General features: G+C 33.5%; 1 protein-coding gene across 1 annotated transcript in view; it reads left to right on the forward strand.

Moving 5' to 3' along the window:
- Nucleotides 1-22,341, forward strand: part of Ints6 (integrator complex subunit 6) — an 84,967-nt gene that overhangs the window by 47,623 nt on the left and 15,003 nt on the right. The window contains exons 5-11 of the mRNA XM_077795163.1: nucleotides 6,199-6,382; nucleotides 12,053-12,178; nucleotides 13,504-13,658; nucleotides 17,770-17,922; nucleotides 18,054-18,186; nucleotides 19,293-19,387; nucleotides 21,615-21,725. Coding sequence (XP_077651289.1) covers nucleotides 6,199-6,382; nucleotides 12,053-12,178; nucleotides 13,504-13,658; nucleotides 17,770-17,922; nucleotides 18,054-18,186; nucleotides 19,293-19,387; nucleotides 21,615-21,725 — 957 coding nt within the window. The remainder of the gene's footprint in view (nucleotides 1-6,198; nucleotides 6,383-12,052; nucleotides 12,179-13,503; nucleotides 13,659-17,769; nucleotides 17,923-18,053; nucleotides 18,187-19,292; nucleotides 19,388-21,614; nucleotides 21,726-22,341) is intronic.

Below are 22,341 nucleotides of genomic sequence, written 5' to 3' on the forward strand. Positions count from 1 at the left end.
GTGTCTGTTATATTCTGCTGCCCTCCCTATCCCCCCCTTCCCTCCCCTCCCATCACTTCTCTCTACTCAATCTACATTTCTACCCAATACACATTTCTCTCTTTCTCACACCATCATATATGTATTTTGTATAACGATGAGGGTCTCCTTCCATATTCCGTGCAATTCCCCTTCTCCCTCCCATTCCCTCCCACCTCTCTTCCCTGTTTAGTGGTAATTTTCTTCTCATGCTCTTCCTCCCTACTCTGTTTTGAGTCACCCCCCTTATATCATAAAAGACATTCAGCATTTGTTTTTTAGGGATTGGCTAACTTCACTTAGCATAATCTGCTCTAATGTCATCCATTTCCCTACAAATGCCATGATTTGTTATTTTTTAGTGCTGAGTAATATTCCATTGTGAATAAATGCCACATTTTTTAATCCATTCATCTATTGAAGGGCATCTAAGTTGATTCCACAGTCTAGCTATTGTGGATTGTGCTGCTATGAACATTGATGTAGCCGTGTCCCTGTAGTATGCTCTTTTTAGGTCTTTTGGGTATAGTCCAAGAAGGGGAATAGCTGGGTTAAATGGTGGTTCCATTCCCAGCTTTCCAAGGAATCTCCATACTGCCCTCCAAAGTGGCTGCACCAATTTGCAGCCCCACCAGCAATGTATGAGTGTACCTCCCCCCACCCCATCCTTGCCAGCACTTCTTGTTGTTTGACTTCATATGGCTGCCATTCTTACTGGAGTGAGATGGTATCTTAGAGTAGATTTAATTTGCATTTCTCTGATTACTATCGATGGTGAGCATTTTTTTGTGTATTTGTTAATTGATTGTATATCGTCTTCTGTGAAGTGTCTGTTCAGGTCCTTGGCCCATTTGTTGATTGGGTTATTTATTTATTTATTTGTTTGTTTTACAAAGGCTTGTTGTTTGAAAGGAGTGTTTTGTGAATGAGGAACTAAAACAAGGCTAATGTGGCTTGGAGAACAAAAAAAAAAAAAGAGAGAGAGAGAGATCATAGTACAAAACAGAAAAGAATATTGGGCTTGACTGTATAAAGGACTTTGAGACCATCCTGATAGTGATATTATTATTATGAAAGCAATAGGGAAGCCACTGAGGATTTTATTTAGAGGTAGGGGGTGGCAGATGAGGAGACAAAAGTAGATGTTGGAAGACCAGGTAGGCATTATTATCATTAGTTTTATCAATTATTTTGAATAAGAAGGTTGGTGCTAGTATACAAGATAGAAAGATGCAACAATTTCATGAGACATTTAGGAAGTTAAATCAGTAGAATTTGACATTGCACTCGTGGTTTAAGGAACAGAGAGATGGTGTCTGCAAAACTGGATGATCGTGATGCCATTTATTGAGCCTATAGAGTTTTGGAGTACTATTTTGGATGGAAGAAAATCATGAGTTCAGTTTTGAATTTGTAGTTTTTGAGGTACCTTTGAGCCATTCAAGAAATAGTGCCAAGTAAGAATAGTTAGGTACAATGAGTTATGAGATGAGTTATGTACAATTTTTGAAAATTATTTAATATATAAGCAATTGAAGCTGTGACTAGGTGGGTTGAGGGTTCAGAGTATAAGTTGGCCAAGGCCTAAGATTGAGCCTTGAGAATCTACAGCACTTAACACCTAGGTATTAGAGGTCGAGTCTGGTTTGGGAGAGAGGGTGAAAGACAGGAACAGCACAAATAGAGAAGACGAGGAAAACTTGAGTGTGAAAGCCAAAGAAATATGCTTCAAAAGTGTGACAAGTAGGTTTGAATGCTGCTAGGATGCTAAATCTTAGTGAAGACCCTAATAAAGGCCAGTAATGCCATGGTTATGGGAAAATTACTGCGTTATTTGATCACATGTGATTTATCCAGTTTTAAATTAAAAAGTCCTCCTTAGATGTTCTAAATTTAATTATATAGCAGGGATTACAAATGTTTCCTAACATATAATCTTATGTTATATCTCATCTCTAAAATGGAGATCACAAATGTATCTATCACATTCATTTGTTCTATAATGTTATATGTGATGCTTATAGGATGATGCTGAAAATATGCTAGCTATAATTATTGTTTATTTTTGTTGTTATTATCCATGTATTGAGAATTGGAAGGAGAAAGCAAGAATGAAGACAAATATTGCTGTTCCTTTCTGTTGGATAAAAGAGTACCTGGTGTGATGGACTGCTGAGTGGTAGAGTACTTGTCTAGCATGTATAAAACTGGGTGTTTGATTCCTCAGGATTATCAAAGAACAGGGAAAAAAAAACCCAAAAAAACCCAAAAAGTAACTGGGAAAAAAACTACAGAATTTTGCACTTTAATACAAGGAACCAAAAATATTTGTAAGATACATTAATTTAGTGACCTAAAATCACTATTTTGGTTCAGAAATTGATTTAACACTTTTTTTTCTGAAAGTGATTATAAAATCTCGTATTTCCCATTTAATAAAATTATTTTACATCAATAGGTCAATATTCAGTTTCTTAAAATGCAGATTGTGTTTTCAGTAATAGACTGTATAATGCAGTGTTTAAGAACAAACTTCTGCCAGGCTCAGTGGCACATGTCTAATCCCAGTGGCTCAGGAGGCTGAGACAGGAGGATTGCAAGGCCATCCTCAGCAACTTAGGCCCTGTCTCAAAACAAAAAACAAAAAGGGCTGGAGATATAGCTCAATGGTAAAGAACTCCTGGGTTCAATCCCCAACCTGAGTCCTCCCTCCCCCCAAAAAAACCCCTGAAAAACTAAAACACCCACTTCTCTTTCCCAGAAACAGCAGTTGTAAATTTGGTATATATAGTCTTCTGGTCCATATTTTCTTACTTTACTACATGTATATGTTATACAAATAGAAAAATAACACTAAATATTGCTTACTTATAATAGTGTGTTAGAGATGCTATTCAGTTCATATCATTTTGCATCTTTTTTTCCAGTTGATACTGTTTTTTTTAAATATTTTTTTTTTTAGTTGTGGATGGATACAATACCTTTATTTTATTTATTTATTTTTATGTGGTGCTGAGGATCGAACCCAGTGCTTCATGCATGCTAGGCAAGCACTCTACCCCTGAGTCACTATCCCAGCCCCTAAATACTGTTTTTGAATCAGAAATAATCTCATATGGTCACCCAGCATAAGAAAGAGGTGATGTTCCAATGTGGCAAAGAAAGGATGATCTTTTAAATAAATGGTGCTGTGTCAGTTAGATGCCTATTTGGGGAAAAACATATCTCTACCCATCTCTTATCATATACCAAACTCAATTCCACATGTATTTTAGGGTTAATTAAGTAAAAATACTAGGGTTTTTAGAAAAAAGTGGAGAGTACCTTCATGATATTTAGGACACGAAAGGTGCTAAATGTGAAATATTAAAAGATAGCACTTTTGAAAGTGCTCACAGAGTGGAAGTACCTATAAGAGACTGATATCTGGAATATATTAATAGTCCTCCAATACATTAACAATTCTCCAAATCAGTAAGAAAAAGGCAGAACATTTTAATAGGCACTTGTAAAAGAACACATTGAAGTGGCAGTAAGTGTATGCAAAGGTGATCAACTTCCATAGATATCAGGGAGGTTGAAACCCTTCTGAGATACTACTACACACATATGTACACACACACACACACACACATCAAAATGGCTAAGATGAAAGACAGCTAGTACTAAGTTGGTAATTAGCAAATGGTTCTTTCATACACTGCTGGTGGGTGTACAACCACTTGGGAAAACCATTTGGTAGTAGTTACTAAAAGTAATTATGTTTATACCCTATGATAGAGCAGTTACACTCCTAAGTGCATACCCAACAGTAAATGCAGGCATATTTTGCCATAAAGGTGTGTACATATGTGTGTATATTCAAGGTGTGTGTGTTTGTGTGTGTGTGTGTGTATGTGTATATATATATGTATATGTATATGTGTTTGTGTGTGTGTGTGTATGTGTATATATATATGTATATGTGTGTGTATGTATATGTGTGTGTGTATGTGTGTATGTATGTGTGTATATATATATGTATAAGTATGTGTGTGTGTGTGTGTATATATATATATATATATATATATATATATAGATTATGAATAGTGTGCTATTCATAATATACCAAACAACCCAAATGAGTCTCATACAAAAAGGATAGATTGTGGTGTATTCTCTCACACATGATAATGCAATAAGAACAAGTTATCTATAGCTATATGCAATATTGTGGATGAATTTCACTCCATAATATTGATGAAAGAAGCCAAAATCAAAGAGGGTCATACTCTGTAGTTTCATTTATATAAAGTTCCAAATCACACAAAACTGAACAGGGGCAGTGATGCGGGGGGGACATAGTATATGTTATTTTATGTGTATATGTTATTTATCCCCCCAAAATTGTGTTGAGATCTACCCATGAAGGAGCTTAGTGAGTGTTTATTCATTTCAGCTGTGTTACGAATGACCATAGTTTGTATATTGATTCCCTTATTGGACTTGTAGGTTGTTTTCATTTTTTTCTTCTGTTTCAAAATAATTCTGTAGTTAAGGTGTTTTGTTTCGTTATTTGGTGGAATGGGGGATTGAACTCAGGGCTTAGTGCATGTTAAGTGCATGCTCTACCATTGACTGTGCACTGCAGTGTTTCTTTTCTTTTTTTTTCTTTTTTTAAAAAATATTTTTAGCGGTAGATGGACATAATAACTTTATTTTTATGTGGTAATGAGGATTGAACCCAGTGCCTCACACATGCTAGGCATACACTCTACCACTAAGCCACAACCCCTGTCCTGCAATATTCTTTTTTATGACTTTTTGTGTGTGTGTGTGTGTGTGAAAATGAGTTTCTCTGGGAAATTTACCTGTGGCGAGGTATGCTTATGTTCAGCTCTATTTGATGATATCAAATAGTCCTTTAAATTATGTATATGTACAGGCCCACCAGGAGTGTTGGGTTGTTTTCATTATTCTATAGTTTACCATCACTTGGAGTTTTCAAAATTTTAAAATTTTGTTCATTTTATGGTATCAAATGCTGTTTATAATTTACATTACCTGATGACCAGTATAGTTGAGTATCTTTCCATGTTATAGCCCATATGAATTTCCTCTTGTGTGTTCTTAAAATTTCACCTTTAGGAAGTATCTATTTTTATTGCACATTTTTCTAATGATTAATTTTATTTTTCTTGATGTATCAAAGTGCATTCTAATGTCATGTGTAACTAGTTAAAATAAAAAATTGAAAAATAGGAAAACCCTCAAATCCTTCTACATTTACTTAGATATATTTAATACCTTTAATATGTAATTGTAAAAAATTTATGCAAATGCTTTGGGGTGAGTATCTCCTGTATAAAATGAAGCATATGTAAAATTGTTAAGAACTGTAGAGGGCTAGGGTGATAGCTCAATGGTAGAGTGCTTTCCTAGCATGTGAGGCACTGGGGTTGATCCTCAGCACCACATAAAAATAAGTAAAAATTATTTTAATATGTAAAATTAAAATTATATATATTTAAAAGATATTGGGCTGGGCATATGGCTCAAGCAGTAGCGCGCTCGCCTGGCATGTGTGCGGCCCGGGTTCGATCCTCAGCACCACATACCAACAAAGATGTTGTGTCCGCCGAGAACTAAAAAATAAATATTAAAAATTCTCTCTCTCTCTCTCTCTCACTCTTTCTTTAAATATATATATATTTAAAAGATACTGATTTTTAAATAAAGATTCTACTTCTGAAAAAAAAAAAGAACTGTAGAGATGTTTGAGGCTGTTGTGGTATAACAGAAAAAATACTGACATGGACCTGGGAGGTTATGTCACCCCCTCCTTCTCCCCACCCCCCATCTCCCGTCTCACACAAATAATATCTATCATTGGATTGTTTTTAATGATTAAAGATTTATTTTGAAGCAGTTTAGACCCTGGTGGTTAGTTGCATTTAATCTGAAGTGTATTACAGTATTACAGAATCTGTTTTTTCAATTCGGGTCTTCAGAGTGAAGTCTAACAATATCATGCATTATATTGGGTATATCTGAATAAGTTTTTACTTTTAAGCTTGTTTTTGGAGTGATAAGAGATTCAATGGAGTTTTAATATAACATGGCTTTTTATTAAAAAGGCTTTAAAAAAAAAAACTGTGTGGAAGTCTTACTGATTTCTCCCCCCCCCTCCATTATTTTCAGCTCCACTTACCTCTTAATTCCCCTTTGCCTGGAAGTGAACTGACCAAGGAACCTTTTCGTTGGGATCAGAGACTGTTTGCATTAGTGTTGCGGTTGCCTGGCACCATGTCAGTAGAATCAGAGCAGTTGACAGGTGTGCCTTTGGATGACTCTGCAATCACACCAATGTGTGAAGTGACAGGCGGTAAGTTTTTTGCTGGTAGTAATTCAGTGACTTAAAGCAGCGTTTATCTGAAGAGTTAAAATGTAGGTTTTAAAAATTCCATGTTTGTTTTTGTTTAACAAGTTAAATATTAGGAATTAATACACATATGGTTTTAAATTGCAATTATTAATGATGGTCTATGTTCTTGATTTGAATACTTGTGGTTACTGTTGGTCTCATAATGAATGGTAATTTTTTTATCCATATAGAAAATGCTGATATTTGATGTTCTTAAATTTTCCTACCTACAAAAATTGTCAATGATTTTGAAATGATAAAGCATTATTTTCTGTGAACTATGTTTTTAGAAGCATTTCATTACCCATTTGATGGGATATGCCTGGTTAAGTGATGTTTTTCTCAGAGGTAAGGAGATTAGATAGGTTAAAGGAAATGGGCAAGAGGTTTTATCCAGCTTTTTTATCACTTATTCATCAAGTCAGGTAGCCACCATGTTTAGTGCACATAAATTAGGATCTTATATAATAGTCACAGGTGTTCTATAATGTGAAATTGGTTAACAAGTGGATTAATTTCATATAGATATATATCAAATGCCTACTGTGTGTCAGCTATTGTTCCATGGTTCAGAGCTGCAGTAATTTATTTTTTTATTTTTATTTTTTTATGTGGTGCCCGGGATTGAACTCAAGTACCTCATGCATGCTAGGCAAGTGTTCTACCACTGAGCCACAACCCCGGCCCAGCAGAGCTAAAGTAATGAACAAGAAATACATGGGGTTTTTGTTTTCAAGGAACATTGTAGTTCTCACCTAAGAAATTTGATACTAAAATTTGAACTATGAGAGGGACCTCCAACATAGTCTTTAGACCCAATCATCGCTCTACTGAGAGATTAGCTACTTAAGTTCAGAGAAAATACAAGTTCTAATTAATATTTTAAATGTCTTTGTTCTAAAATTCTATGGATTTCATAAATTTGCAAAAACGATTAGCCGCACACACACACACACATACACACAGACACACATGCACAGCCCTACACATACATAGAAGTAGATAATTGTTATTCATACTGTTAATGCTCCCATTTTATAGAATACTCTGAACGGTTGTAATGCCTTCACAGTTTACAGAATTTTTAAAAATGTATGTGTGTATTTTTTTGAGGGACAGCCTGTCATCTAAATTTTACAGATTCACTGATAGCAATTTCCTATATATGTATAACATTGTTCAGTGATAGAGTCTCTATGGTTTCTTTGGAGATCTACATTTGTATTCATGAAATTTTAGTTTTCAGCTTTGAACTGACCTACTTGTTAAAATCCACACACACACCCTTTTTTTTAGACTCTAAGGTTTTTACTTAACAGATTGCAAAGGGCTCTAAGGATGTAATTTAGACATTCTCAGGTTGGAAATTTCTTACTATGAGAATTACTTAGTTTGAACTTAGAATTATGATGAAGTTATGGCACTGTATGTACTATAACTTTTTTCTTTAATGATCAAGAATATTCAGAGTGTGAAATCAAGTGAGTGGTATAGTCAGAAAGGGTCTGAAAAGAACCTTGAGAATCATGTAGTAGTTGATATCCTTGCCTTTGGGCAGTAATGTACTAAAGTTATTTTGTTTATTCTTTGAAAGGAACATCTCCAGAGGAGAAGATTCCGAAGTCACCCTTGGTAATATCTTTCAATGACCCAAAATTTTAGTCAAGAAATTTGGAAGTTTTCCCTAAATATACTTCCTGGATCCTACCTCATGTGGTTGTTCATTTGCCCCTTTTTATGCTCTTGCAAGCAGTAATGGGAAACTGCACAAATGCCACTCACCTTTTCATATATCTGAATAATGTTTATCTTTCTTTTTTAATTTAAAAGAAAGAATGTTCACTAAAGAAAGGTTTGGAGAGAATGCCACCAGAAAAGTAGTAACAACAAAAAAGTGAATATCCATTGGTATTTTACTATATAAATATGTGCACAATACTAACAATTCCTGTGTTGTTTTTTTTTTAACTTAGTTCGAGGAAGGTTGTATTAGTGCATGAGCATTAATATTTCCCATTAAAGAGTAATTCGTGTTTATTAAGGAAAAATTAGAAAAATTCACCTATATTGCCAAAATAATTAGTATGTTATTATATTTTTGTTTATGTTTTTAAAAATATGCAATTGTCATTGTATGCATTGTTCTTGTATTATCAGGTAATTTCATGAGTGCTTACTTTGTGCCTAATAAGTGTTCTAGATGCTGGAAATACATTAGGAACAATAGACAGAAAACTTATATCTTTGGATTGGGTTATAACAGATAATAATCATGTCAAATGAATAAATTGTATTTTGGGGAGTGTCGCCTACTATGAAGAGGAAAAATTAAGGATTTGGGTGTAGAGAGTAACTTGAGACTGAGAATGAGTATTCTTTTTTTAATATTTTTTAGTTTTAAGTAGACACAATATCTTTATTTTGCATTTATGTGGTGCTGAGGATCAAACTCAGTGCCTCAAGCATGGTAGGCGAGTGTTCTACCCCTGAGCCACAACCCCAGCCCCAAGAGAATGAGTATTCTTAGGTAGTTAGGAAGTGACATTTGAGCAGAGTTTTGAAAGATTCAGTTAAACCTCAGGGAAATCTATAAAGAGGAGGTAGTAAGGGAAGAGATGTGCTTTGTGTATGTAGGAGTAATGGGAAGGCTGATGTGGCCAAAACATATATAGAAGTAGAGAATAATATCTAGGTTTAGAGAGAAGCAGTGTGTTAGTCAACTTTTCATCACTGTGACCAAAATACCTGCCAGGACAAATTAAAGGAGTAAAAGTTTATTTTGGCTCATGGTTTCAGAGGTTCAGTCTATAGTGAGCCAACTCCATTGCTCTGAGCCCAAGATGAGGCAGACCATCATGGTAGGAGGGCATGGGGGTATTGGGGAGAGAAGGAAAAGGGGCCACAAGGAAGATGAACTCTTCCAGAGTGACCCACCTGCCTATAGATTCTACCTGTCAGCCCATGCAAATAGGATAGACCTATTAGGTCACAGCTTTCAATCTAATCATTTTACCTCTGAACATTTCTGCATTAACACAGAGGCTTTGTGGGAAGAGGAGGACCTCGTATACAAACTGTAACAGGCAGGGACAAAATATTGAATTGCCTTTTAGGTCATAATAAAATATTTTTTATTTTCCTAGTGTGATGGGAAGCCATTAGAGGGAAGGAGATCTTTCTATTTCTGATACATCACTTCAGCTTTTAGATGAGAATGCACTGTAGAGTGATAAGAATGGAAACAGGGAGACAAGAGGTGACTACTTTAATTGAGTGCTAGACTTAGAGGTGGTAAGAAGTAGACAGATGCAAACAAGGATGAGGACAAGGGAAGAAGATATAAGGGGAGTAAACAAGGATAGGGTAAGGACGAAGAGCTTGAGAAGAAGATTTACATTAAACAGGGATGAGAGGTGGGAGGGAAAGGGAGTGAGAAGGGAAATCGCATGGAAATGGAAGGCGATCCTCAGGGTTATACAAAATGACATATAAGAGGAAAGGAGGGGTAAGATAAGATAATACAAATGGAAGAAATGATTTACAGTAGAAGGGGTAGATAGAGAAAAGGGGAGGGGAGGGGAGGGGAGGGGAGGGGGGATAGTAGAGAATAGGACAGACAGCAGAATACATCAGACACTAGAAAGGCAATATGTCAATCAATGGAAGGGTAACTGATGTGATACAGCAATCTGTATACGGGGTAAAAGTGGGAGTTCATAACCCACTTGAATCAAACCGTGTAATATGATGTATTAAGAACTATGTAATGTTTTGAACGACCAATAATAAAATTAAAAAAAAGAATAAAAAAAAAAAGAATTGATTCCCAGATGATTCAGTTGGCTTGAACAACTAGAGATGAATGACTATGCCATAAATTTAGATGTTTACACTGGGGAGAGGCAGGGGTTTTAGAGATTATACCCAGAATAAATTTCTAATACTTGTATTACAATACCCTGGTTTGAATTTTGGCTATATCACTGTACTAACTTGAATAAGTGGTCTGTTTTCTCATTTGTAAGATGGAGAATAGCCCATAGAGTTGTTGCTAGGAATAAATAAATTACATGACAAAACAATTAAGACAGGGGCTAGGGATGTGGCTCGAGCAGAGGCTCTGGGTTCGATCCTCAGCACCGCATAAAAATAAAATAAAGATGTTGTCCACCGAAAACTAAAAAATATATATAAATATTAAAAAAAATCTCTCTCTCTCTCTCTCTCTCTTAAAAAAACAATTAAGACAGTGCTAGACACATTCAGATTCAGTATTTAATTGGTAGGTATTTTTACAATTACATTTATTATATACAGGTGAGTTGTTTGTGATGTACTACTTATTTTCTAAGTAAAGGTAACTTTGAGGATTTGAGTCACTACCACCTAATGTTTTCTTAGCAACCTTTACAAATCACATTATAAAATAAGTTAACATTGGTACTTTGATGTGTCAAATATATGTAGCTTGTGTTCTGAAATTATTGATAAGACTGCATGTCAAGCTTATTACAAATAACATTATAAGATAGTAGGTCGAAGATTTTTAGCTATCAAGGTTTTTAGTGTTGGTCTGGATCAGCATTGTATAACAAATATAATTCAGTTTTCATATGTTGTTATAAATCTCAGAGTTAATGATAAAAGTAGCAGGTGAAATTGTTAATGATATTTTGTTTAAATCAGTATATCCCAAATATTATTTCAACATGAAATTTACATTTTTCACACCAGGTCTACAAAATCAGTGTATAGTTTATACTTACTGTACAAGTCATTTTGGACTAGCCATATTTCAAGTTTAAATAGCCACATCTAGCTCTTGTCCACAATATCAGACTGTAAAGATCTAGATATTTGTGCTGAAAATCTGTTTAAATTATTCCCACTAGTATATTTTGGGGAAAGGTTGGGGTTTTTTGACCATTCTGGGTAGCAAACCCAGGGCCTTATACATACTAGTCCAGCGTGCTGCCATTGAGTCATATCCCCAGCTCTAAATTAGTGTTGTTTTTTTTTTTAATTGCTAGCATTTTAGTGCTTTTTGTAGATTAAAATGTTCAAAAGGAGAATTAATTTAAGATAGGTAATGTTAAAGTAAATAAGCCAAATGAAGTTCAGAAATGTACATGCTACCATTTATATATTAAAGTGCAATATTTAATATATATAGTAACTGCCAGTATATATAGTAACTTCCATGTACTTTGCATCAGTCTTAGGGATAAATCTTTGTTAATGGGAATAATATTTGGGGGGAATTTTTACTACTAGATGTTATTATCCAATTATATTGGATAATAATTGGAGATAGTGCTCATAGAGAGGATGCATAGTTCCCCAACCACCACACTGTGGTTTGTTGAGACCAAGATTTTATATTTAATCTACCTATAATTAGAAGGAAAAAAAAAAAAAACTATCCTCATAACATGGGAGTTTTGGGTGGTTGGAAATAATAATTTTTGTTCATTCTTCCTTAAGATTATGAAATAAGTCAACTTTACCATTGAATTTTTTGTTAGCATTATCAGAAACTCACTCACCATAGTTCTCGCTAAAGGCTGGAATTCTTAAAACTAACTAGTCTACCTAATTTATTTTTATTTTATTATTTTTTTTTAATCTCAGGCCGCTCATACTCTGTATGTTCTCCAAGAATGCTTAATCAATGTCTGGAGTCCTTGGTGCAGAAAGTACAAAGTGGGGTGGTAATAAACTTTGAAAAAGCAGGACCAGATCCTTCCCCTGTAGAAGGTATGATTGCACTTTTCTTATAGACATTCTAAACTTGCTTTATCAATTATTGGAAGAGAAAAATTACTGTGTATTGGCCTTAAGATTAATAAGGCCAAGTATTGAGATGATAGAAGGGAATGTGAAATAGGAAAGTCAAGGTAAACTGAAAGGTGGTTCAGTAGATTGCCTTTTTATATTAATTATTGTTTATAGCCTTTAATTTTAGTAAGAGTCAAACACCTTTTTAATAAGCAAATTTTAATTTTGCTTTTTAATATTATTATATCATTGTTTCTATTTGTTTTTAGCATGTCCCTTAATTATCAGAGTGTTCAACTATAGATATTTAATTCCTACTATTGTTCGAAGGTTTAAGTTGATCAGAACTTAACGGTTTCTGGGGGTCCAAAAATGAAGAACCAGCCTTTGCCATTAAGCTTGATTCTTTTAACTCAGCCCCTGTTGGCTATATTCTTAGCTTCTGTGATTGTGAACTATTTGCAATAGTCAGTAGGTCTAAGAACCATTTGGATATTTTATATCTGAAACCTTATGTATTGTATGAAACTTACTTCAAGAATTAGAAAGACATTAATGACACTTGATAGAGGTGATGCACTGGAGTGATCATGGAAGAAGAGAAAGGTCAGAGATGAAAGATTGTAGGTATATGACTTAAGTTATATGATTGTGTCTGGTTTTAATTAAATTTAAATTAATTAAATTGTTAGAATATATTCATTTTAAAATTATTTTAATACTTGGCTTAGGCAACTAAGTAAATGTTTACTATATTGTTGAAGAGAATTGTTAAAATTTTGCTAGAATTATTCTAGATTAAAGGCAGTTGATTTGAATTTAGGTTTGCATATTATTTTATTAGGCTTTAGTTTAAAATGATTTGTAAGGAATATTCAACTAGCAATACTTAAACAATATTTACTGTGTGCCTAGCACTTGTTTTGACACTGTTTTTGGACTCTAAATGAAGGTGGCAAATTAGTTGCTTGGTGGTGAAATGGCTTCATTCATTAAACAGATGAGTTTCATAAAGTATTTTTTACATGTTCTGATGGACAAGCAGAGGATGCTCTGGGACCTTCTTTCAACTGATGAACTTTTCCATGGAATTTACAGACTTTACTGTCTAGTGAATTGCAATCTAATTTAAATGTTAAGCAGTCATCCTATTCTGCCATATTAAAAAAAAAGGGAAATCCAGAAACGAATGAATTTTAGGATATTTTATAGTTAAGTAATAATGAATAATTTAACTTTTCGGTTTTTTTTTTTTTTTCCCTCTAATGATATATGCTTTCTTTGTCTTAACATCTCTGCTACAGATGGGCAGCCGGATATATCAAGGCCTTTTGGATCTCAGCCTTGGCATAGCTGTCACAAACTCATATATGTCAGACCAAATCCTAAAACTGGGGTTCCTATAGGTCATTGGCCTGTTCCAGAATCTTTTTGGCCAGATCAGAATTCTCCAACACTAGTAAGTACCAGAGAGATGACTATATCCGCCTTTTGTATTATTTCTAAGTATTATTGTCAGTTAAAGGTGTGGCTCATTTGCAGGAATTAGACAGATGTTCAGAGTGCCATCATATGCTGTAGTATATTGTATTGTTCATAATGAACCAGTAAGAAAAAAAGGCATCTGTTCCCTTTAGAATCTAATACAGTGCTTATATTTTGTTATTGGCATCTGGATACAGAGTCATAAATGCAATAAGATTTCCTTTTTGGACTCTAAACATAATGTAGCATGTGGATTTGTCTCTGGGACGCAATTTGAAATTTAAATGAAGGCTTAGGAAATTGTTCTAACAGTTTGCCTGCAATCTTTCAGGTCTTAGTCAGAAATTGATGTTGACTTGTCTGATTTTAGTTATGTTCAGTGTTGCAACTTAGAGATTTAAGTTAGAAATGATTTTCTAGTCTTGTTTGTATAAATTATTTTTAGGAACAGTGAATGAAGTTTATTCAGTGATTATGGTGAATCATCAGTATTCATTATATGTTTCTGATAATAATATGTTATATTTTATTAATTCTTTTTGGTCTTCTTGGTGCATTTTGTTTTATCTTAGGTATTTTTTTTTTTTCTTTACTTTCGTTTTTTTCTAATATCTGAGGACACCAAAGGATATTCTATTGGGAGAACATGACAAGAGGTTTTTTTTTTTTTTTTTTTTTTTTATTAGAAGAGTTATATTTCAAAAAGCATTAAACAGCCTTTAAAAATGTTCCATGCAACTATTATTTATGAGTTAAGCAGAACCCGTTTGAAACCTTTTGTACCTTAAATCTTATATCAGTTATACAAAATTTGTAAACTTAGGTCCATTAGGTCTTTATTCATTAGGGATTTAATGAAGTACAACAAGAAATTAAGGTCTTAGAAATTTCATTGAGGCATTTTGGTTTATTTTCTTTTTTTAAATTGAACCATTGTAGTCTAGTTTTAGAGTGGCCTTTAGAGAAGCTTTTCAGTTTCTTTGGTAGTTTTCCTTTCTTTTCTGACCCATTTTAACTCTTACCATCCATATTTGTAAGAAATGCTGTTTTGTTATATCTTTTATTATGTTTAATACCTTCAGCAGTACATATGGTACTTGGCAGACCTTAATGAAAAGAAATTCGAATCCTTACTTATTAATATTGCTCTGGTGGTCTATTGCAAATTGTTAAAAGCCATAGAAAGTAAGTAGATTTCAGCTGGAGGTAGAAATACTATGAGAAAAAAGTATGGAAGTAAAAAAGAAAGTGGTATATTTAGAGGAGAACAAGTAGCTGGGCATGTCCTACACATGTGTAGGAAATTGAGAATGCTATTAGCTAAATTGCTAATGACTTTAAAAGCAAGGTTATGGAGGGCTGGGGATGTGGCTTAAGCGGTAGCGCGCTCGCCTGGCATGCATGCGGCCCGGGTTCGATCCTCAGCACCACATACCAACAAAGATGTTGTGTCCGACGAGAACTTAAAAATAAATAAATATTAAAATTCTCTCTCTCTCCTCTCTCTCTCCCTCTCTCACTCTCTCCAAAAAAAAAAAAATAAATAAATAAATAAAAGCAAGGTTATGGAATGTGAGCTTTTTTCTAGTGGGATTCCAAGAACAATTGAAGATGTTTTTTAACAGTGTCACTTTAGAAAAATAAACGTGGTTGGTGTTAAGTGTGGCAAAATTAAAAGGAGTGAGATGGAAGGCAGGGAGATTACATATAGGGCTAATGATATGGTTCACATAAGAGATACCAAGAGTTTTGAATTAAGATGACAGAAGAGAGAATCATCAAAATGAGATAATATTGGAGAAAAAACTGGCAAAATTTAGTAACTCAAGGTTCTCAGGGGAAATAATTTTGTAAATTATAACTATCAGACAAGAAGTGTTACTACTGAATGTGATTTATTAGAAATTGGTTCTGAAGGCTGTGCACCTTTGGTTAATTATTTTCTTCTAAGCCTCAGTTTCCCATCTGTTGAGATAGCTCCTATCTCATAGCATTATTAGGGGATAAGATGAAATACCAAGTTTTAGAGGATTTTTCCCTCTGCTTTTCCTTTTGGATCTCAGTATTTTCATTATAAAAAATAAATATGTTTCACAAACTAAAACATTAGATGTAGCTAGGTACAGAAGCACAAGAGAAATAAGACAATACTTAACCTCCCCCCCCCCACCCCCCGGGAATTGAACCCAGGATGCTTTACCACTAAGCTGTATCCTCAGACCTTTTTATTTTGAAACAGGGGTTTGCTAGGTTGCCCAGGCTGGCCTGGAACTTACTATCCTTCTGCCTCAGCCTCCACTGCACCCAGCTATTTACTTAACTTCTTAAACCCCACCATGGGTAACATATCCATACAGGCAACTCAGAGTACAGTATTTCAACTTAATAGAGGGGTGGAACAGAGCCAGAGGAGGTGGGTCCTCACTGCCTTTTGTGTTTAGAGCACAGGGTGGTGGGGAGTGTCAGGAAAGTCTCTTAGAGATTGGTTCTTCCCAAATCATTCTTAAGAATTTAGTGTAATGGCAGTATGCAAAGGAGAAAATGATCAAGTAGTCAGGGTTAATATGTGAAAACATAGTCAAGAAAGGTGATGACCTATTGAAGAATTAGAGCACAGAGTCTGTCTGTATGCAATGTGGTGGAAATTCAGGGAACAGATCATCTAGAATCTTGTTTGTATGTGACATGAAAAAAGTCTGGACCCTATTTTAGATGATTGATATTACTTTTATTGGTAAAAGTAATTTTAATAAGTTAAATAAATAATGAAATAAATAATTACTTTATTTAATAATAAAGTTATTTGGATAATTTTAGGTAGGAAAATCATATGAGCATATTTATATTTTATGGCATCAGGATTGTTTGGAGGGGGCTGACTACATTAAGGAGACTACTTATATAAAAGAGTTGTATTAGTCTACTCTGAGAAATATAAAGACTTGAATTAAAGTTTCTAGAGAGTTGAGAATTTGTTCTTGATCAAAGACAGCAACTAGTACTATACACCTGCTGTTTTGGAATAAGTGTTATTTTACTTAGGTCTTTGTGACAGTTAAATATAGATGTGGGGGGTGTGTGCAATATCAAGGATAGTATTTAGGTTTTTAGAACAGGTTTTGTGATTCGGGGAAAAATAATGAATTAAGATATAATGTATATGAGGGACCTTTAGAAGATTTAGTTTACATCAAATAAATAGTTGGATACTTAAATAAAGTAGATCTGGTCCCCCACAGTAGAATTGAGAGAAGCCACCAGGGTACAGACAGTAACTGAAGCCATGGAGTTATTAAATAATAAATAGCATTACATTCCTTTTTTTAATATTATGTTTTTTATACCTGGTAGAGGGGTCTCTAAAGCAGAGTTCGTATACCACAGGGATAACCTGAATAATCCACTGGGAAATAGGGAAGGAAACACTAGAACTTAGATTAGTGGTTTTATTTTCTCCTAACTAATAATTAATTTAAAAAGCACTTTGTTTTATCCCTTATGGTCCTCTCACTAAAAACTTCACCAATTGTGAAGAAAATAAGAGCTATAGGGCTACATCTTGAGATTTCTTAACAGTAGTGCAAAATATAGTGAAGTGGTCATCATTTTGGTTACTTTGTTACTTATGTATTTATAATGTACATCTATATTAATAACATAAATATATATCTGAATAGTATTGTAAAATTTGATCAAGGTGTATAATTAGTTTGGAAACTACCAAATTACTAGTCTGTACAAGTCATTAATTTGTTTCAAATGAGGACTTGGGAGTTTCTATACGTTTCTTATATCTTGAATATAAAAATTAATTGAATACTTAATTACAAAATTTTGTATTTAGCTTCTGATAAATTTGATTTTAAGACTTAAAAAGATTTTCATTATATATGGATTTTATAGTGTTTTGTCTTTCTTGTGAATATTATATAATTCAAGAATTTCAGTTTAATGGTTCTTTTAGTAGTAAATTGAACTCATTAGCAACACTAAGGAACTGAGTACCTTTTGATAGGCAAAGGTACTTAAAGTGAGTTGTTTCTGGTATTTTGTATAAATATTAATACCAAGACTTTTCCTTGTAGCCACCTCGTACATCTCATCCTGTAGTGAAGTTTTCCTGTACAGACTGTGAACCAATGGTTATAGACAAACTGCCTTTTGACAAATATGAGTTGGAACCTTCACCACTGACTCAGTTTATCCTGGAAAGGAAATCTCCTCAAACATGTTGGCAGGTAAGCTAAATAACTATAGTGATAAAAAATTTTAAATGAAATGGTTCTTGAAAAGCTAAATTGAACCAGTGGCTTGCATAACGTTTTTTTGAAGGTTATTAATATGAAATATTAACCACTATTTTTAACAGGTATATGTGAGCAATAGTGCAAAATATAGTGAACTTGGTCATCCTTTTGGTTACTTGAAAGCCAGTACAGCACTGAACTGTGTCAATTTATTTGTGATGCCTTACAATTATCCAGTTCTCCTTCCCCTTTTAGGTAAGTCACTCATCATGTTCTCACATATAAAATTTTTCCTAAGGATGAACTTTGAGAATATTCCTTAGTAATTTTCATTCTGAAAAATTAATGAAAATATTTTAACACTTTAAAATATTAAGCCTATTTAAGGAAAATTTTATATAACAATCTGTCATACTTGTGATAAATTGAAAGTTGATATTGAAATATATTTTATTCTATAAACTAGTGAAGGTATTTGTATTTAAATTTTTTAAATTAAATATGCTAGTTTTTCTGTAACTGAGTTCTTACACAGAATCAAGAATATAGGATTTCTTTTGGTGTATTAAACATTTTGTAGGTGCATACTACATTCACAAAATCTGAGTGTATTTTCTAAGCAATTTATATAACTTTATCTTCATTTATCAAATATATTCAGCAAAAGAATCAGTTCCAAAATGTTATAAGAAAGCTTGAGGTTAGTTTCTAGGTTAGTTTCTGGATGTCATATTTTGAAGAGTATTACTGGAGAAAACTTCATTTCCTTCATGAAAAGGATCAGATTTTCAAGTTATAGTCATAATATTAGTAAATATGTTTTAATAGAAAATGTTGCCAGAAATGGTGGCACATGCCTATAATCCTAGCCACTTAGGAGGCTGAGGCACGAGGATCCAAAGTTTAAGCCTGTCTCAGCAACTTAATGAGATCTGGTCTCAAAATTGGAAAAAAAAAAAAAAAAAAAAAAAAGCTAGGGATGTGGCTCCATGGTAAAGTACCCCTGGGTTAAGTGTCCAGTACCAAAACATTTTAAAAAATAAAATAGAAAGTGTACGCATACTTCTTTCTTCAAACAAATTGTTTGGTGTCTAGGTTAAACAGGGCATGGGTTTCCTTGTATATTTTTTATTCTACTTTATTATTAAATGTTTCAACTGTAGTTGGCACCTTTTCATTTTCAAAATGGTATTAAACACCAAATCTAGAGATTTTACTGCTTTTAATTTTGTTAAAAATGTTTGACTAATTTTACTGTCTCACAAGTAACAAAGCAGACTTCAAAGAGGAAACTCTTCGATTTGGCTTTTATGTGTGAAAACAACATGTGATGATAGTTTATTCACAATATATATTTCTAGATGACTTGTTTAAAGTGCATAAAGCAAAACCAACATTGAAATGGAGACAGTCATTCGAAAGTTATTTGAAGACAATGCCTCCCTACTATCTCGGGGTAAGAATATTATTAAAAGTTGAATGTTATAAAATTTTATATTGTGCTAATAACTTATTGTAGGTGTTATAAGTTTTCATTTATTGCTGTTATAGTTTAAATGCCTTGAAAATTGAGTGTACAAATGACTGGCATAGATGTAATGATAAAGATAGGTTTCAGTGATTTACAGAATAATGAATCATGATCATGAGAACATTTATATAGTGCTTTCCCTAGGCCAGGTACTGTCTTAAAGCACTTTACACGTTACTTCATTTAGTTCACATAGTCAACCTATGAGGTTCTTAGAAATGGTTATTTTCCTGTTTCACAGATGAGGGAACTAAAGCACTAAAAGGTTAAGTTAATTTTTCCAAGGCTACATAGCTAATATATGGGTGGACGAGAGATACCAGAATTCAGTCTCCCTTTAGAAGGAGTCTGGCTTTAGAATTATGCTTTTAGCTGGGAGCGGTAGTGTATGCCTATAAGCCCAGTGGCTTGGGAGAATGAGGCAGAAGGATTGCAAGTTCAAAGCCAGCCTCAGCAACTTAGTGAGATCCTGTCTCCAAATTAAAAAAATAAAAATGGCTAGGGATGTGACATAGTGGCTAATGCCCCTGTATTCAATCCCTGCTACCAGAAAAACAAAAAGAATTTATACTTTTAACCTTGATTGTTGGTACCACCCTTAAAATTATAGGTTTATAATTATTTTTAAGGGTGAAAAAATGATGTGTGTTGTATTATTTTCTAAAACATCTAGAATACCTTTTTAGGTGAATAAGGGGTATGCTCATAGAACCATACACTTTTATAAGACTGGACTACTTTAAAACTAGTGGATCATAGTTAGACTAATAACATGGTTTATTAAATACATTTATTTAGTTTGTGAAAAGTAACTTCTTAACAAAAAGACTAAACCACTTTTAAATATTACTTCTGCCTTTTTTATTGTTGTTGTTTTTTTGCAGTGCTGGGGATGGAATCCAGGGCCTTGTGCATACTAGGCAAGTGCTCTACTACTGAACCACATCCCCAGCCCCAACTTCTGCTTTTGCAGAAATGCTACAGCTTTTTGCTATAACTTTCTAAATGGTCCCTAATATAACTAGAAGATTATAATTTCTTGAGCTTTGAAAATCATAACATTTTATGGTTATAAGAGATAACTTATATTGAACGTCTAGCACACAGTACCTTCCGTGTATAAGAGTGAATGGGGAAGAAAACTTAGTGCATATGTTGACTCATTTATGTTTCATAGCAACTCTGAGGACTTGGCCAAAGCTGCATGGGTATTAAATATCAGAGCTGGAATTTGATTCCAGATTGATACCAGTGCTCATACACTTTCTAGTTTGTCAGAGATTTTTTTTTAATTGCACAAAGTTCTCAATTAGTCTGTTCTTATAATTGAAAGTTTTTCACTGTATCATATCCATTATAAATTTAGATTTTTTTCCTCATTTTTTTCTTCAGAGCTTGTTTCATTTTTAGCTAAGTTAATGATAGTAATTGTTAGCACCCATTGAATGCTTACTTGTGTACCAGATGCTTTTATAGGTGATTTACATTTTGTAATCCCATGACAACCTTAGAAGGGCAGGTAGTCTTATTACCCCATTTTACTTGTGAGAAATTGAGGCATAAAGAAGTTACATAACGGGCTGGGGATGTGGCTCAAGTGGTAGCATGCTCACCTGGAGTACGCTGGGTGCTGGGTTCGATCCTCAACACCACATAAAAATAAAATAAAGATATTGTGTCCACCTAAAACTAAATAAATAAATATATTTTTAAAAAAAGAAGTTACATAACTTGGTTCAAGGTCATATAGCTTGTGAGTGATTGAGTCACTACCCATCCAGTTATCTAAGGTAGAAATCTTGTATTTTCCTTAAGTATTTTTCTTTTCACTTAAATACCCAAGTTTTATCACATCTTCCTCTATAGTGTGTCTCCTGTTCCAAATGAATATTTCCCAATGGTTAAATAGTCTAGTACTTCACCCTTCTTGCCTTGAGAATTATTATTTTGACCTCTATTCCTTTTTAACTATTTCAGATGCTCTTTTTGCCACTGACATACATTTTACTTTAATACAAATATAGCTATATTATTTATTTTGGAGGAAAAGAAGCAGAAATTATTTTGGAGAATTTTAAAAAATAAAATCTATACATGGGCCATGAATTTTTAACATGCTTAATATTGAATTATGTTTCCTTTTTTCCCATAGCCCTTGAAAAAAGCTGTTAGAATGATGGGAGCACCTAACCTAATAGCAGACAGTATGGAGTATGGACTCAGTTATAGTGTCATTTCATACCTCAAAAAATTGAGTCAACAGGTAATGTCAAAAAAATAGAAGTGAGCCGTTAAGTAATTGGATGGATTTAACTAATATGGTTAATTGGTGAAAGGCTAGTTTTAGATGGTTCTAATGTTAAGTTCCCTTATATTAATTCTCTCATAATATATTACATTTTAAAACCATGAATCATATATTAAAATGGTTTGTCTCAAGTCAGTGTTTTGAACTGTTTCTTTAAAAGTTTTATAGTAATTCCTAATTTATGACATGGCTTCATTACTGTGGTCATAGATTTCTTTTATGTGATCATACCTAGGTTTTCTTTTGAGAAATTTGACTAGAAAGTTATTTTTCTTAGGAAAAAATTACCAATTTCTGTTGAAGTGTTTGTATAAACACTAAATTTTATTTTTCTGCCTTTAAACCACATTGGTAGATACTGTGATTGTCAAGCAGTATACAGTTTAACTGCCTGCCAAATTATTAATGTCTTATGCAGTACATAATTTTTTCAGTATTTCTGAATCTCTATCATTATTGCTAATCAATATGGGAGGAATCAAAATATTGCTATTTACTTTCCAGGAAAAAGCTGCATTACTATTTGCCATATCTGTGAATACTTAGTTATATGATGTCCTTAAGCAAATAT

Source organism: Urocitellus parryii, chromosome 2 (assembly GCF_045843805.1).
Source record: "Urocitellus parryii isolate mUroPar1 chromosome 2, mUroPar1.hap1, whole genome shotgun sequence".
Taxonomy (NCBI): Eukaryota; Metazoa; Chordata; class Mammalia; order Rodentia; family Sciuridae; genus Urocitellus; species Urocitellus parryii.